At 42.1% G+C, this 17,398-nt stretch overlaps 2 protein-coding genes across 8 annotated transcripts; one reads left to right on the forward strand and one right to left on the reverse strand.

The window, feature by feature from the left end:
• The first annotated feature begins 3 nt into the window (after nt 1-3).
• LOC143477172 (transmembrane protein 87A) lies at nt 4-8,724 on the forward strand. 7 transcript variants are annotated; one of them, XM_076975686.1, is made up of 21 exons: nt 5-234; nt 533-605; nt 696-787; nt 903-1,022; nt 1,269-1,313; nt 1,403-1,444; nt 1,740-1,817; nt 1,905-2,013; nt 2,132-2,193; nt 2,346-2,529; nt 3,183-3,282; nt 3,372-3,465; nt 3,728-3,795; nt 4,842-4,954; nt 5,070-5,128; nt 5,323-5,426; nt 6,201-6,274; nt 6,472-6,533; nt 6,622-6,674; nt 7,006-7,036; nt 7,525-8,724. In XM_076975686.1, the coding sequence occupies exons 1-21, from the start codon at nt 97-99 to the stop codon at nt 7,564-7,566; spliced, it is 1,743 nt and encodes a 580-aa protein (XP_076831801.1). In that variant the 5' UTR covers nt 5-96; the 3' UTR covers nt 7,567-8,724. The 7 variants fall into 7 exon arrangements, with proteins under 7 accessions (XP_076831803.1, XP_076831804.1, XP_076831801.1 ...); XM_076975687.1 differs by lacking the exon at nt 3,728-3,795 and adding an exon at nt 4,330-4,398 and having other exon boundaries at nt 4,846-4,954; XM_076975685.1 differs by having other exon boundaries at nt 6-234; nt 3,728-3,799; nt 4,846-4,954.
• Nucleotides 8,725-8,786: 62 nt separating this feature from the next.
• LOC143477171 (uncharacterized) lies at nt 8,787-14,619 on the reverse strand. The gene is made up of 3 exons (XM_076975684.1): nt 14,380-14,619; nt 10,172-12,165; nt 8,787-9,291 (listed from the first exon to the last, which is right to left on the reverse strand). The coding sequence occupies exons 2-3, from the start codon at nt 12,000-12,002 to the stop codon at nt 9,287-9,289; spliced, it is 1,836 nt and encodes a 611-aa protein (XP_076831799.1). The 5' UTR covers nt 12,003-12,165; nt 14,380-14,619; the 3' UTR covers nt 8,787-9,286.
• Nucleotides 14,620-17,398: the final 2,779 nt, after the last annotated feature.

Raw genomic sequence — 17,398 nt, forward strand, 5'->3', positions numbered from 1 at the left:
CCGCTATGCGTCACTTCCTGGCTCCACGTGCCAAACATCCGAACCCCCTCGCGAGGCGGAAAGTGGCCCGCGAGGAAGTTGCGGGCGCTCACTGAAATGGCAACTGCCGTAACGGACTCGTTATTATCAGCGCAACGGAGAGTAATATTGTTTATATTTGTCATTATTTCCATTCTGATCACACCGCTTAGAGCAGTGTCGGAGCCGGGGAAATGGTTTCTGAACGTGGACAACGTAAGTCTGACGCGCGAGCTCATCTTAACGACGCTGCTAGCTAGCTTAAGCTAGCTTGAGCTTAATCTAGCTATGTGTGTGCTGTGAGCTAGCTTGAGCTTAGTCTTCTCGCAACGACACAAGTTGTTATTTCGTTTGACAGGAAATATAACTAATCCTGCTGCAGTATGTATAAAACTAGTATTAGCTTGGTAGCATTATACGGATATGATAAAAAAATGTTATGTGTTAATGTGTTATGTTTGCTGTAGGTTATGTTCCAGGTACATACGTTTTACACTTATTTGTTGTTTTACAGGACATAATAAAGAAGCAGTCCTATTTTTATTTCTCAAAGACATTGTTTAATAACTCCCAAATTGACCTCAGATGTAAGTATATGTTTAAGCTGGTCTGTCCTAAGTCTGCACAAGGTCTCTTGTTATGGAGCTAGTGTTTAATTGTTATGATTGAATCATTAGGGGTCAGTGAAGAATGCAACACTCCTGTAAACCTGGGTATATCATGGCATCTACGCAGCTCCCGATGCTATGATGAGGTGTTTAACTTGGATGTGAGTGGAGAACTTATTTAAGTGTTACAGTCTTGCACTTGGTTAAATTATCATCTGCACTTTGTCAACATGTTTTTCAGTCCTACTCCGTGCTTTCTCATTTATGTTTTATCAGGCACAAAAGGCAAAAGATTACTTTGACTCAAAAGCAGTGCTCCAGAATGGTGATCGTGGTTTCTACAGCAGCCACACATATAGTCCGATTGAGTGCCACCAGCACATGACTGGAAATAAGGTATATGGAGCTTCTATTGTTTTTAAATGAACTTAAGATTTGTTTTAAAGCTCTCTAGAAACCTGTACTAATATGTAGCACATTTGAGACTGTTATCAGTTTGTTGTTACAAGTCAATTGACCAATTTCTCAATTAGGTATTTTATTGTAATTTACTTTTCATTCCAAGAGATAAATGTGATCAGTTCTCTGCCAGCTGATCTGGCATTTTGCATTTGATTTTACTTTGTTGCTTACTCCTTATAGTTGGCAGTGTCCGTGCTTGATAAGCCAATACCTTTTCCACAACCGGTAAGATGAGCCACAGTTTTATTGAGATGTGAGCAGTATAAATATGTTACTTGACTAAGTAGCCACTGAGTGAACTAACTTCGTTTTAGACAACATCTGAGACTGTGGTGAAGAGGCGGAGAGATACAGAGGTAAATGAAAGATGATGACGCGTAAAATACTACAACATTTAGGTTGTCTAAGTAAGGCCCCCAGGACAGACTCCTTTGTAAAACTAGTCTGCATGCTTGATTTTATTTTTAATGATCTTACTGATCGTCCACGGATGAAAAATCTACTCGTGTAACATACTGTGTACTTTGTTCTGCTTGACCAGTTTTGGCCACTGCATGAATGCACAAAGGGAGCAGTAATTCATTCCGATTAAATACTTTCTATGTTTTATTTTCTTGGTCTTAAAATGCTGGTCCATATGCACATTTGCAGATTCCAGTTACTACTACCAAAGAGTCAAGCAAAGACATGAAAAGCAAAAACAAAACCCAAATTGGTGTCGGTGATCCGGTGAGTTAGGTGTACCCAAGGTCCTTTTTGCAGATTTTCTATAGCATTCTTTCTTCTGTTAAACCATCATAACTATTGTCACGCCAGACCTCTACACACTACAGAGTGGCACAGGCATGGGAAGACGGTCCTTACATGTTCATCATCAAGATTGCTGAGATGAACCAGGTTGTAGACACAAAATGGAGCATCAAGTGTAAGATTACAAAAACACAAACCATGACACGAATGTTTAGGTGATTACAGATATACATGAGCTTGCTTTTATAGTAAGACTGACTAACTCAATTATAAATACATTCTCATGTTCACAGTGGAGGTCAGCATGAATGGGCCTTACCAGTATATATCAGCCTCTGAGTGGCCTTTGATGATCGTAAGTCCAGAAAACATTCTAGCTCTTGTTTCTTAGCACTTTAGCCTGTAAACGATTTAAATGGTGACATGGATTTGTAAGACCAACTCAAGACGTAGCTTCTTCTGCTTGGCTGATATCAGCCACTTTATTTTATGTGAATATCTCCTCAGTTCTACATGGTGATGTGCATCGTTTACGTGTTGCTCGGTGTACTGTGGCTGGCTCTTTCGGCCTGCTACTGGAGAGACCTGCTACGGATCCAGTTCTGGATTGGAGGGGTAATTTTCCTGGGCATGCTAGAGAAGGCTGTCTACTATGCAGAGTTTCAGAGCATCCGCTACGATGGCCTTTCAGGTAACTAGCTGAAGCCTTCTCTGAGTTATTGGAGATTGTCAAGCATGTTCTTTTATGGCAGTGTACTCTTCTAAACTTCTTATGTGATAGTTTTACCTATGAACCTTCAAGGCATATATACTCATTTCAGTTTGAATAGTACCTTGGAATTCGATACACTAAAGTTTGTTGTAAATTTGCTTTTTAACCAAATGCTGCCCAATGCACAATTATAAGGCATGTGTGAAATGACCGAAATCCTACATATTTCATTGTAAATTAAACTCATCTTATTTTCCTCTAGTGTGTACAAATGTGCTCTGTCAGATTAGAGGAACCCAGGCAAATTCATTGAATTGCTTTAACTGTTGTATCCTTAATTCTGTTCATACAAGAGTGAGTGTTGATGAGAATTGTGAAATATCAGATGAATGGCTGAAGTGTGAGACGTGTGAAGCAATGCTGGATGTGTGGATCTTGTTCACAACTACTATAATTAGGGCCTTGGTCAGATCAGGTCTAACCAGAACGTACAGGTCAGGGCATATTCATTCAGTGCTTCCATCCAGTCTTGTGCTACGTCTAAATTATGTACCGCTTTTGTAGCTAAGGGAAAGCTTCAGATTTTTGAATGTCCTTGTTGGTGATTGAGTAGTGTTTGTTTCATTTTGCAGTCCAAGGAGCTGTGGTATTTGCTGAGGCTCTCTCTGCTGTGAAGAGAACTCTGGCTCGAGTGCTCGTGATCATAGCCAGCCTCGGCTATGGCATTGTCAAGTGAGTTCTTGAAACTTTTCTTAGTATACGTAAACAAAGATAAACCAGCAACTTTTTTGTATTTCTCATGTTGTCTGGTGTTTTTGTAGACCTAGGCTTGGAGCCCTGCTGCACAGGGTGGTAGGTGTCGGCCTGCTCTACCTCAGCTTCTCCATCGTAGAAGGTGTCCTGAGGGTCAACTCGGTAAGACAGAGCGGTATGCCCGAGCTGTGCTTCACAGCAGTTCACTATTCCACTAGAGGTCACGTCACCCAACCATAATCACATTTCACTATCGGTGAAATCAGTGTTCCTCTGCCACTTTTAAGCACGGGTCCTGAAGTGCAGGCTCCAAGCAAACCTTTTACGAGCCCATATATTCTGATCTTTACTTGATTTGAATATGTTGAGAACATTCATGTGATGCCATTGTTAGTCAATGAACACAAACCTGTCTCTCTCACAGGAGCAAGGAGGCTCCAGCAGGCTACTGTGTGACATTGTTCTGGCCGTCACTGATTCTTGCATTGTGTGGTGGATATCCTTTAAAGTGTCAGTTGTTCATTGTAATCATGCCATCATGTTTATGCACGTTCCCTGCACTTTTAGCTCTAGTGGGGTCAGTAGTGCAGTATGCAGAGAATGTGTACGTTGTCAAATCTGGAGACTTCCTAGATTTTAAATTGAGGCAGTATTCCCCTCTTTGGTTTACACAGCTGGAGTCTAAAGCTTGCGTGACACTCACCACCGTTCATGGTTTGAGCTGCATCTTTATTGTGGCACGTAACCCTTGGAACTAGCTTGTGTGATATTGTCCTCTCTTCCTTTTCAGATTCCCTGCTAAACTTACTTTGCAAAGTGCATATCGCTTACCCGTTGGTTGGGTCTGCAGCACAAGTGTGTGTGCACTCAAGCCTTCTGGTGGTCATGGTGCTACTCCTCCTCTTTCTCTTGCTGCGTCGTTCATTCTCTCTCTATCTCTAATTTCCCCTCTCTTCTCCCTCTTTGTTTTCTCTTTCTTCTTCTTTTGCATTCTTTTCCTCTACCCTCCCTCTATTATTCCGCCAGGCTGAAGATGACCTGGTGTTGCTGGCTGCCATCCCGCTGGCTGTGCTCGACTCTACCCTCTGCTGGTGGATATCCTGCATTGCACCATGTCTGTGTATTTTTCCTTGCTCCCAACCTGCTTCCTCCCCGAGTTCCTATGTAGTGGTACCTCTGTATGTGGTTTATAAGCGGTTCTTTCCATTCTTCTGTCTTTCGGTCTAGTTCACCCACCCAACCCTTTTTTGTATGCGCAAAGCTTTAGATAAGCGCAACCTCATCTGCTGTCTTCTTATCTACAGCCTACAAGAGAGGAAATGGAATTTAATTATAGCAACGTTATGTGATTATAGGCAATTGCTGCCTGAGAACCTGGAGTCTTGAGGCTGCATAATCGCTGACCATTGCTATGGGCTGGCAGAAAATATAACCAGCATTAGTGGTCTTTTTCCATATACCGATTTGTGTTGTGATTAAATTTGAATTTCGTTAAGCTGGGCCATCCGTAGGCTAAAGGTTTGGTCCTTGACCTTGAGTTACATCTTCATAAGCCTGGCACAGACCATGAAGCTCTTGAGGCTCAGGAGGAATGTGGTGAAGCTCTCCCTTTACCGCCACTTCACCAACACCCTCATATTCGCCGTTATAGGTGAGGAGCCACTGATACATTGAGGTTACCTGTTGCTGCTCTGTTTTGAGTCATGACTAATGAAAATAGTTGAATAACCTGAGGGATGTAATTCCATCGTCTGTTTGTGTTTCAGCCTCAGTCATTTTCATTGTTTGGACAACAAAGACCTTCAAGTTATCTAAATGCCAGTCGGTGAGTAAAATCTGAATCTCACAGCCGCTTAATCAGGTACACTTGGACTAGGTATATTTTATAAGTGCACGGTTTTTGGTCTTCACCAAAAATTCATTATTAGTTATATAAAAGTCATCGCCCTCATCACTGGTCTCTGAAGGTGCTGATTTGTGGCCTACGTGGTCTTCACCTGTCCTGCACGTCTCTTACAGGACTGGAGGGAGCTCTGGATAGATGATGCTTTCTGGCGCTTCCTCTTTTCCACTATTCTGCTGGTCATCATGTTTCTATGGAGACCGTCTGCCAACAATCAGAGGTGACGCTGTTTAACAGTCTGACCATTGTTTACATGCAAACATGAACAAAACGTGAACAGGAAAAGGTCCATGGTTTAGAAGCTAGTCTCCGTCCTCATGAGTCTTTGTGACTATAATGGCTGAAACATCAGATCAGTTATTGGACTATAGTGATTAAATCACTAGATAAGGGATTTCCATACAGGGCTTTTTGTAGTGTGTAAAAATAAATGTTTGGGGAAAAAATAAAAATGCATACTAAAGACATCTTGAGTGTTTCAAGAATTATGTGGATGTGTAGCATATCTACTGAAAACCCAGTGGAGATGTTTCATTATTATGTAGTCTTCAAAGGCATTTAGTGAGTTAATTGTAAATGATGTGTAGTATGCCAAGTCCGTCACTTTGATTCAATTGCATTGTGTAAAAAGTCTTCTGGGTACATGGGTCTTAGTAATTACACTCTCTGGGCTCATTCATGGCTTGGTACTTGGAACAAATCGGAAGCAAAATATTAGGGAAGCATCATACTGCATATCTATTATACTGCCTTGTTTAGTTGTTCGGAAGAATTAAAAACAAAATTTTTTTTTTACAAAATACAAAAAAAAAAGTTGTTTGTATGCATGATCTCTCTTGTAATCGAATACAATGAATCCAGGGAACATTGCAGAACCTGTGCTTCTCACCTATACAAGTTTGTCTAGATAATTACAGACATTTTTGTTAACAATAGAGTATGGGCAGAATTTCAGATGGCAAAGACCTGACTGCTGTTATTCTAAACTCCCTAGATATGCCTTCAGCCCATTGGTGGATGAGGTTAGTGATGAAGAGCAGGCGGAGCAACTAATGAACGAAGGCTTTGGTAAGAAAGAAAACATCCCAACCAGTGGCACAAGTGGGAAAATTGCATAGAGTAATCTATGGAATATTTACACTTTTGATGATCAAATATGCATTAAGGTGAATTTTTGAGTTCAAATTTTTTTCTGATCTTCAGCTGACCTCTGTTCTGATTCAGGCATTTCTCATTTAAGCTTAACCAATTATTTGAATTTACAGAAGGTGTGAAAATGCGGGGCATTAAAGTGGAGACCAATGGAAATGTAAAACCCAATAAAGTGGTGAGAGAAAAATAAACAATATACTGGTCACGTCTGTATCTGGCTCAGATATATAATATAGGTTTTATTAATTGACTGGTTTCTTCAGGATGAAGATCTGAAATGGGTTGAAGAGAACATTCCTTCTTCCATGGCTGATGTGTAAGTCTTATGAGGGCAACAGTGATGTGATTTATATGATTTTTATTCTGTACACCAAAAAAAAAAAAAAAAAAAAAAACGTCAGTGTGACATTCCCTCCACTAGCACCAGTGAGGGCAATTGCAACAAACAAAAACATTTTCTAGCTTAGCCAGGGATTTAGGCTTATAGTATTCTTAACACTGACTTATCTGTGCTGACTTATCTTTGCTTATGTGCATACATATAAACTAATGAGGGCATGATAACGATGCATTTCACCTCTCATTCCTTTATAATCTAAGCAGTCCTTTTTGGATTTATAAGTGTGTCTGTCTCTTTATTTTTGCAGTGCACTTCCTCCTTTATTGGACTCAGATGAGGTAAATCACCTAAATTATACCCCTATTAGACCCTAAATAATTCTCTATTGCCATGGTATTCCCAGATATAATGTAATGCCACAACTGACCAGACATGGGCGATCTATGAGCTGTAGAAATCAACCAATCATGTCACACTGTTTATCTTTCTGCTCTCCGGGTTGTTGTCTTTCTGCCTGAAACAATGGGGGCACAGTGGCTTAAGAGTTTTGTGTCTAATAAGAACTCTCTTAACCTTGCCATGGAGACATCGGTTTGGTAGCTTCACAACCAATGTAGACACAACCTCTCTGAAGACGAAAGGCAATGTCACAGCAGAGCTCTGTGCCTCTGTGCTCAGAGCACTTAAAAATCTCACATCTGTTCCAAAACAAATTTTATCTAGGTTCATTACCCCCAGATGATGTGCAGTAGTAATATATATTTTTTCTGTTTTGTTATTGTATGTTCAAGATATCTTTGTCATTATATATGTTCTTTTTTTATAGGAAACCATATCTACAAAATTCGAGATGTCAAAAATGGAATAGAAACATGGCATGTATGATTGTAAATATTGACATTTGTGTGTATGAACAGTTGTTTTAACCCTAACTACAAGATTTGTAAGCAATGTATATAAATATGTGGGATGTCCTTAACAAAAATAATTGATGGATATTTATTTGTATTACCTCTATTGTCTGTCTGTATTTATATTTTCACTGAGATGGTATTGGTATGTTTTTTTTCATATTTGATATGCAAAATGTGATCAAAATACACAAGTATAACCTTTAAAAAAATAACAATAATTTAGATGGTTCAAAATGAGTTTAATGTTCCATGCATTATAATCAATAGACTCTGCCTCTCTGAACATGTCAGTGGAAAAATTAGAGTACATGTTCAATGATACAAACATGGAAAGTTTGGTCAAAGTGTTATTCCAAAAGCCTTTTTCAGATTACTCCATTGTGAATCAAAGCTTTGTCAATGCAGTTCTAGACATTGTCAGATTTATTTAAATGCTGCTTAGTTATTTTTTAATGGATTGGTCTTGGGTTATTTGTGTTCATGTGTTTTATGTATAAATGTGTGCTTCAAAATGAAGGGAAAGTAGGCATTCTAACAAAAACATCAAAACCATGAGCCCATTGTAGTTGATTTTGTTTTCATCTATCAATATGTAGATTTTTTTCTTAAGCTACATTATGTATCCGTCTTCCTTATTTACCAGTATTGTAGCTGGTATTGCAGTATTTTTCCATGCTAAATCCAATTAATTAATGAACCTCATTCATTTTGAGTTATCAGTCCCTGACTTTCTAATCAGCTGGTAGAATTACCATCTTAATACCTGTTGCTGAACATACATTAATTGTAGTTGTTCTATTGATAATGAGATCATGGAAGAAAAAATAGAACAGCACTGCACTTGTCAAGGTATCTCAGGTGAGACATCAAATGAGGGCCAGCCTAGGCCTTTTTTCCATTCACATAGTCCTGTCCGTCATAACATCTGCTGTGTTTACAGTTTACTGTCTTACATAACAGTAGTCGTTACCAAGATCAGATTAATTTATCTTTATTTTTCGCAAATTATTTTTACTGCATTTTGGGTGGTTGGTTAAAAATCATGCTATAATTATTCCATATTCCATCCGATGTATTTGTTTGTTTGTTAATTACATAATTTTGAAATATGCTACCTGACCAGTATTTTCATAAGCTATGACAAATATTACAAGGAAGTCCAGAGAGTGACACATGATTTAATGGTGGTTTATTCATGTACACAAGATAACAGTCTAAAAACATAAACACAGAGATTAGAGCACATTCTGTATTGATTCCATGACTGGGGGCAATCTGGAGTTATCTTGTGTATGTATCACATTGATATATCTAGTGAAAAGAAAACTACAAACAGAATGGCAATTAATATAAAACTAACAGTCTTTATGATCACGGAATGTGATCGCTGAGATTAACGATTCAAAGGAATGTAATTTTTGACGATATAAAACCTCACTAGAAGACAAGCAAAACATTTACAATAATGGAATAGTAGCAAGAATGTGCTGATTTATTGCTTTCGAGTAATTTTCTTTTAAACTATATGGATTGCATTTCTCACCATGGTGAATCGTGACGTAAACGTGTGATTACTCCTTTTTTGGGGGGAGGGGGGAAGGGGGACAAAGCTCCTCGCTGAGCGAATCCCATGCAGATCTAATCCTCTTTGTGTGGTGTCACGTTTCCCGCCTTTTATTCTGGTGAATGATAACAAAAAAGATTAAATATATTATCATATATATATATATAATGAGATACAACATTCATTTTAATTTTGCATACCTTGTGAAAGATTAGTAATAGTTTGTCATATTTGTAGTCTTCAACTAGCAGAAATATCACAATATGGAACACCAAACAACACAGGGGATTAAGTTGCACAACTTTCCAAAATGTGGAAAAGAACTCATTTAGGTGCTGCCAGCTCCACACTTAAATATGCATTTCGGCATACTTTAATTTTGTCAGCTGTTATATATAGACACATTTTGTATCAAAACATTTGAAGTGGTATTACTGATACTATAAGAAATTTCACAAGAATCTTCAAAAACCACCTCTGTCAACAGGAGACAAGGAAGTGGGAGGGCCATGGTTGGAAACTAACAGGGTAATGGCCTTTGATGTTTGTCCATGACACAAGACTACGTTTCTAATCAAAATAAGGAAGAAATCAATTTTAGGCACGCAGGGTGCCTAAACAAAGGGGTCCCTAATTGTTAACTGTTCAGTGACATAAACCAGCATCAACATCTGCATAACTGCCATCATTTTTTGATTGGGAACATTTCAGACTACTGTCCAGGAGATGCTTCTCCTTGGCTAACTGCTCAACAGCTCCTGATACCACAGCCTGAACAATGGAAGCTGCAGCCTCATAGAACATCCTCTTCAGAGCCTCTTGGTCATCTGGCTCATCATTGGTCTTTGTTGACTCGGCAAAGAGGCGTCCGTTTTGAGGACCCCTACAAACTCCAGTCTCTAACTCAACACTAGCACCTAGTCCTACTATAGACTCTGCCTTGCCAATTCCATAGCGTTTGTGATCACTGGCCTCATTTGCTGCTTCAGACTCACCGCTTTGGGCAACTGCATTGCCAGTGCTGCATTTCCCATCTTGAGCCAGGATCTTCCCGTCCTTTGAACAGGTTATTTCACTAGAGGTGACGCTCTCCTTGTTTGTCTCTTCTTCCTTGCTGTCGTCATTCTGGGCAGGGGGCTCATGATTGTGTTCTGTGGTGTCCTCCGATGCAGCATCTGAACATTTATTCTCACCATTGGTCTTGGCTTCCACCACTGTCGTCTCTGTCTGGCCTCCTCCCTCCGATGATAAGTGAGGCGTGTCCGACTGCTGACCAGATGGCACACTCGGGAGGGATGTCTCCTCTCCATCAGAGCTCTTGTGCTCGTCTGCCACCTGAGCTCCGTTGCTGCTCCCGCTCTGTGTGGCCGCCTGGTCCTCTGATCCACCCTGTGGGAGGTCAGTTGTCCCAGCTGTGTCTGTAGGGGCATCAATTTCTTTAGCTTCCTCCTCTCCCTCTTTTGGTACTGCTGAGCTCTCCCCCAAATCCATGCTAGGACTCTTTCCTTTGCGCAGTATGAAATTCTTTAGTGACACAGCACGGTTGAAATGTGTCCTTTTTGACTTGGCAGTCTTGCCTGAGTCTTTACCCGCCTGTGGTTCATCAGTCTGTTCTTGCTCGCATGCTGGTTCTTCCTCTCCTCCACCGGCGTCTGCCGCTTTCTTTGACTTGGGAATTACTCGTTTTTTAAACGAGGTCCAGATCTCATTTGCATGGTGGTCCACAGATTTCGCACGCGCTACAGCAGTTGCTCCTTTTTCTTCTTCTCCCTCTGCGTTGGTCTTCTCCAGAGTTTCTCCTTCGCATGTTCCCTTTGACTCTTCAGACTCTTGTGCGGGCTCCTTCTCAGCCTCTGGGTCATTTTCATCTTTGAGACTATCTGAAATGTCTTTATCCTTTGGTTTGTGGATTCCAACAATAGATGGATCTCTCTTCACTCCTTGAAATGTCCATGACCTCTTCAGTTTCCACCTTTTTTGCCCAGTGTGCTCTGACTTTGTTGTTGAGTCTAGGGTACCAATGTCTCCTGCTCCATCTGCATTGGCACCATCCGCTCCGTCAACATCTTTGGAGTCATCGGTACTCTTCTTGTGGGCCTTCTGTGCCATAATCTTCTTAAAAGAATGCCAGCGTTTCATGTGTTTTGCTTGGGCAGTCGACTTGTCTGGTTCTTCAGGTTCTGCCTGTGGGTCCTCAATTTGGTCCCCAATGGCTGCACTGACTTCTGCATCGGCTAGTCTGTCGAGAGATTTTGATCTAGCCTTTTGTAGCTCCCCATCTTTTTTATCTGTGCTCCTGTGGGAAAAAATCCTGGCAACAGGCTTGCGAATGAAATCACGTACACTGGACTTCTCCCCATGCTTTGGCTTGACACCAGGCACCTTCTGGTCTTGGATGCCCTCTTCATTGTCTGGTACTTTTTCAGTAGCTTGACCATCAATCACAGCTTCACCTGCCTCTGTTGATGGACTAGATGGCTGGTCTTTAGGATCTGCTGCCCCCTCATGCTCATTCTGGTTTGTGGCTGAGCTTTTGTCTGGTTCTTCCCCAGCTGCATCCTCAGCTACTGTACTAGGATCTTTTTTCTTCTTCCCTCCCATTACTTTTCCAAGCCCACTTTTATTGAGAAAAGAGTCCCAGATTTTCTCAGAGGCTGGCTTGCCCTTGCCGTCTGCTGACTGCTCAGTGCTCTGGGGTGGCTCCGTGGTAGGCTGTGTCTCCTCAGTTGGAGCTGGAGCTGACTCGGCATTTGCAGGTTCTTCCTCAGCTTTGGTCTCCACAGTGTCCACTTGGACAGGCTCCGTGCCAGGCTCTACCGCCGCCATATCAAAAAAAAGTGCTCTTTGATCTCCTTCACTTAAACTCACTGTTTTGTTTTGTATTCTTTAGGGAGCCGAGTTCATTGGTGACCAGCTGCGTTTGATAATATTCCCAAAAGAAATAAGGATTTCTGCATCATATTCCGTGTGAAGAAGTGGGACCTCAAATCTAAAGGGAAAAAAATCAAGAGTACATTATTTACAAAAAATGTTACCAGTGATACTTTCTCCCCTCGTTCTCATGTAAAGGATAAACACATCAAGCGTTTCATATCTGGAATTCAGTCTGGAATTTGTACATGCCTGTGATGACAGATCGGTAATTTCTCAGGTTTTGAATGTATGAACAAATAAAATCATGGTTTGTGTGGAGTGGACAGGGAAGATCTACTCTACGGTCTACTGTCAACAGTTTGAGGTACTGCTAGTTATTTTGTTCAGTAACAATCATCTCAGCTCCTGCTGCTCACTATCCTGTCAAAACCTAATGGATCAAAACGCCGCCAAAAAAAACAGCGAGTTGGGTGAAAATATCTTTCCAGCACGAGCTTGTCTACTTTTCAGAAAACTTTAATCTAGGGAGAGGAAAACATTGTCAAATACATTTTATGATGGAACATGTCTGAGTCCGTTATGTAGTTCCTAAATGTAAAAATAGTCCTCATTACGGAAATATATAAGGCAAAAGAGCTCATTATTATGAACTCTTATCTAAAATCGTCCAACAGAATGGACACTGGACTTTTTTTTTTTGCTCCTTAGAGTTCTTTTGTGGTTTAATATTTTATATTTCGACATGCACTTCTGCAGCTCGAATCCCCAGTTTGTACATTTGAAATGATTCACATTTAGCAGATTCCAGTGTTGTCGTTGTAGGTTACGCCTCACAAGAAAGTACGCGGGCCTACGGTATATTTGGTATATTTACTCACGCAAGATTGTGAATGCGTGTACTGTTAGATCAGCAGCCTAAGAAAATATAGTATCCAAAAACAAATTTGCTGTCACCATGTACGGAGCGCAATGTAACGACACGTTTAATTGTCTTGCGCCTGGACTATATGTGTAGCGCTGGCTGTGTTTACCGTGGGGGCTCAACCCCGTTTGCCCATCCCACTGACACAGGCACAATTGAACCTTGACGGTTTTGTCCTCTCTTTTCATTGACAAGTCCCTTCGCCCTTTGTTATGCTAAAGGAGGTAGAGAGCGGGAGACGTTTGGAGAAAGTCCCGCGGTAAAGCTGAACTGTGCTCAAACCTTGAGTCTCGCAAGTGGGGCATCATTCTAATGAGGGCGCGAGCGAAAGGGCATCGCAAATGCCCAAGACAGCAGGTGTCCGTGCTTTTCAAAAGCTCATTTGCATTGCTAATGTAGTTCCCAACCTCCTCCATTTTGTAAAAATAAATGCACATTTAATATAAATAAGACCACAATTAAAATATTAACCGAAGTGTTACGCTGAATGACGCAAAACGAACTTTGTCAGTGCGCACCGAAAAGAATGAGTCATGCTTATGTTGCGTCTGGAAAACATCTCGAACAATGGGCAGACGCGTAAATACAGACTCAAAATTATAGCAGATCGTAATTGGTGAATATATTCTCAAAATGCAACTGTTGTGAACTGCTCTACAATGTGAAAAATGGTATTCTCGTCGCGTGGTAAAGATGCAGATAAATAATGAAATCAACATGCAGCGGGAAAACATGTCGAGCGCCACAACACCGTCACCGTGTATTGTGGTAAAGCCACGCTTGTAACCCGCCGATTAGACTACCTTCTGGAAACATCTACTGCAACTGAGCAGCAAGTGGCGAGAGCAAGAGCGACAAAAACACAATGTTGCTTCTTTGAATTAATCGGAACAGCATTTAAAGTGCGTCGAGTTCAGTCCTTCACATATTTACACTTGACTGAATCTAATGCGAGGAGACAGTCTGGCGCGTTTGGCGAAGTTGATCGAACGAATGGAGTCGTCTGGCAGAGCGAACAAAGCCATACAGCACGACCACGTTTCAACCAAAAATATATAACCCACAAATCATGAAATATACACCGACAATGAATTTCCCAATAGCTGATCTCCGCGGATTCAAAACCTGGGTGCAGTTGTTGACGTTCTAATAAACACCACCAGTATAAACCTCTGCGCTCGCATACTGCATTGTCAAACGATTTTGACTGGCAACTATTGTATAAATCTTAAACAACATGCATGTGCATATAAATAAATATACAGACATATATATATATATTTATATAAATGCAGCGTGATCTGCAGAATGAGACTGATTAAAAAACAAAAACCCCGTTACGCGTTAAAACGAACACCAAGATTCCAGTAAAAGTTGAAATAATATTTTCAGCAATTTTCTTCTTACCTTGTTTTCGGATGCTAAATCCGTTTCTGTGCACGTGCGAAAGGTAATAATCTGTTGCAGACTGGAAAAGACGCTGAAACTAAATATGCGCTCGCATCCTTACGCCTCGAAGCTGCCAGCCCAGTGTGGAGAATTGCGCGCGGACTCGAGGGTCGCGGTGGTATTAGCGGACGCGCAGCTGCGGCGCGGCAAACACACACCATCTATCTCACCCCGTTGCCCTTAGCAACTAGGGAGACCACCCCCACCCCGCACACTCGAGATGTGCCCATAGCCAACACCAAACGGGTTACTGTACTGGTTGAGATGGTTTCGTTTAGTAAGTAATTCTCCTTTGAGGTAATAGATACGTCGCAAAATGTGCGCAAAATAGGAATGTCATCACTTCTCCCACGATTTGAAAGAGCAAGCCCGATGGAGGATTCAGACATCTGTTATTTATTGTTTGTTTCAGTTATTATTATAGGCACTGATGAGAAGTTAAGCGGATTGAACGCAAAGTGCATTCTATTATATTGTATACCGGTCTCTTTTTTGATTGAACTGAGGACAATTAATAGGAAATCGACGTATTCGTTGTTTAGCCATATTGTTCGATAAGTTGTGTCACTGCTGGCTTGAGACTGGGGGGGATATCTCATGATTAGTCATGTGTTAGGGTGCAACTTGAATGAAAAGACAAAACTCAAATCACAAAAATTCCACCGGAGACCTCAGGCCAAAAGCGTAATAAGAGTGTCGGCAAAACTACGTGCTCTTTCTTTGAGCTTCCATTTCCTTGTCGAGGATGCCATTAAACCTGCCCTGCTTGTAGCTCTCATACGCTGCCATCTTGTTTCGTGTCCATGACAGAAATTACGGTTGAGGCCATTGCAGTTGTCAGAGCATTACTGTTATGCCAGATCATATTGTTCATGCCATAAATAATTGCTCACTTTCGAGACGCATTCGTGTCTGTCATAAGTGGAGACCAGAACAAAGTCGTCACAGACTAGGTTAAAACAATGACACTGTTGCCCTCTGCTCATAACCTGCCAAATCAGGTCAAGAGAGACGTGCCAGCAGGCTGTCACCATTTGTTCTCTACACCACTGGCTGATTTAGAGTATGCTAATTAGAGTATGCTTCCTTTTCCTGACAATCCTGAGCTCAATGTCATTTGTAAGTCAGCAACACGGAGAGTGGCAATACTCATTCGAGACAGCTCAGGGTTTTTTTTTTTTTGTTTTTTTTTTCTCTCTTCCCAACGTCATCTGTGCCAGTGTGATCAGACGACAGAGACAGGACCCCCCCCCCCCCATTGCCCCCCTCCCCCCTAACAAATTCCCCAGCAAGAGCTGACAGATAGAGTCCAATCATCGCTGGTTTACAAACCAACCGCAGTCAGTAAACACTCAGTTAATATCTTGTAAGTGCAGGGATCCACCGTGAGCCCCACAGAGAGAGGCAGAATAGCCAATCGATGTGGCAGGTCATGCGCTTTTCTGCGTGTGAGTGTTTTTCTTACCATTGCCTGGCGACAGTGTTCCCATATGTGTGTGTGTGTGTGTGTGTGTGTGTGTGTTAGTAGAGGGGTGACGTGGGGGAGGGAGGTCTGAATCTACTATGACAGGCTCAGCTGAAGGCTGTGTCAAGCTTACGCCGCTGTCTGTCAGGTCCATTTCCTGTGCACTTGTCTATAGCACGGAGGTCTACGTTTAAGGAGCCGGTGGCGTGACCGGCGACCAGCGCTCGTCTCAGGATGCAGCTGTAAACAGCAGGTTCGGGAGGGAGCCGTTCAACTTGTATTATCGGTGCGGCTCGTGGCGAGACTGGGACGGGAGCTCTTAGTCACTGCCACCTGCCTCATGTTGTACTCAAAGCTGGTGACAAAGTGTGCGGACCGGAGCTAAGCCTGCGCCTCGGAGGACTTGTTTTAGGAAGAGAAGCACAGCCAGGTTCGGTCTGGGAGAACGGGGAGTCGTGAATGAGAGTTGTAGGTCTCGCTCGGGCACTGCAAGTGTGAGACATTCCACGCAAGATCCATTGAGAGGAATTAGGACAGGGAGCAGAGAGGGAGGCGGGTGTGTTTGCGGGAGGGAGGGGTGCCCAGTCAGGCTTACTGTCATTGTCATCTCAAGCGCTTGTGTAGGGGAATTAAGGACTGCTCAGATTCTTACTCCACCAGCATGGGGAGGAAATCAGGATACAGTGTAGATTTCAACCAGAGTTTTGCACTGTGGAACTGTAGCCTTTCCCATTTTTGACACCCATTTATGTAATGGGACCTTCCATGGGACATTAATTGGTGTAATTAGGTTTCTAACACACTATGTGAAATCGATTGCTGCAACATACATCACTCTTGTCCAGCCTGTGCCCATCAGAAGTTGGTTATGATGAGTATGATCTTTAATGTTTTTGTCTGTTCATTTCTCCCTTTATTTTCTCACTGCCCCCCCTCCCCCCTGTCAACCTCAGCATTGGGAGATTGCATTAGGTCTGAGTCATAACCAGAGGCAGTAGTTATAACTGGTATTCACTGGCACAGTGGTACTGCAGTACAATGATGTGCACCTGTTCATTTGAGGTAAGCTCCACTGAGCCATAATCAAGAGACTGTATGGCATCCTGCCAGCTTCCTAATCACCTTTTAGCCAGGGCAGGCCATGTTCCTGTCCGGTCTGTTTGCAGACATGTTTAGATCCTTCATCCCGGTGCCCTTCTGGATGGCCTGATTTGTCTACATAGCTCGTTGACCATTTATAGATTTCATGATTGGTCAATGCGTGCCTTGCTGTGAAGAGTTAACATCAAGGTTCACACCATGCATAGGCAACCTTGAGTTGAGGCGGTTACAGTCGTCCATATTCCTGCCATTCTAATCTACGTAATCTCTTTATGGGTGCACAGGCTGTCAATCTCAATCACGCCTGTTGTGGCAGAGCCCTGCTGGATGGGGGTGGGGCCTGTGGTTGGGATCCCAGGAACCAGCCAATGGTGATCCGTCCTGTTGATTAGCTCCATGCTACCTCATTAT

This window comes from Brachyhypopomus gauderio, chromosome 16 (assembly GCF_052324685.1).
Source record: "Brachyhypopomus gauderio isolate BG-103 chromosome 16, BGAUD_0.2, whole genome shotgun sequence".
Classification (NCBI taxonomy): Eukaryota; Metazoa; Chordata; class Actinopteri; order Gymnotiformes; family Hypopomidae; genus Brachyhypopomus; species Brachyhypopomus gauderio.

What these genes read in the sequence shown, in the direction of transcription:
- LOC143477172 (XM_076975686.1), top strand. Translation starts at nt 97, where the DNA reads ATGGCAACTGCCGTAACGGACTCGTTATTATCAGCGCAACGGAGAGTA. An exon ending in CTCCCAAATTGACCTCAGAT is followed by an intron (nt 606 to 695) that starts GTAAGTATATGT and finishes TTGAATCATTAG; the next exon opens with GGGTCAGTGAAGAATGCAAC. An exon ending in AAATTGGTGTCGGTGATCCG is followed by an intron (nt 1,818 to 1,904) that starts GTGAGTTAGGTG and finishes TTGTCACGCCAG; the next exon opens with ACCTCTACACACTACAGAGT.
- LOC143477171 (XM_076975684.1), bottom strand. Translation starts at nt 12,002, where the DNA reads ATGGCGGCGGTAGAGCCTGGCACGGAGCCTGTCCAAGTGGACACTGTG.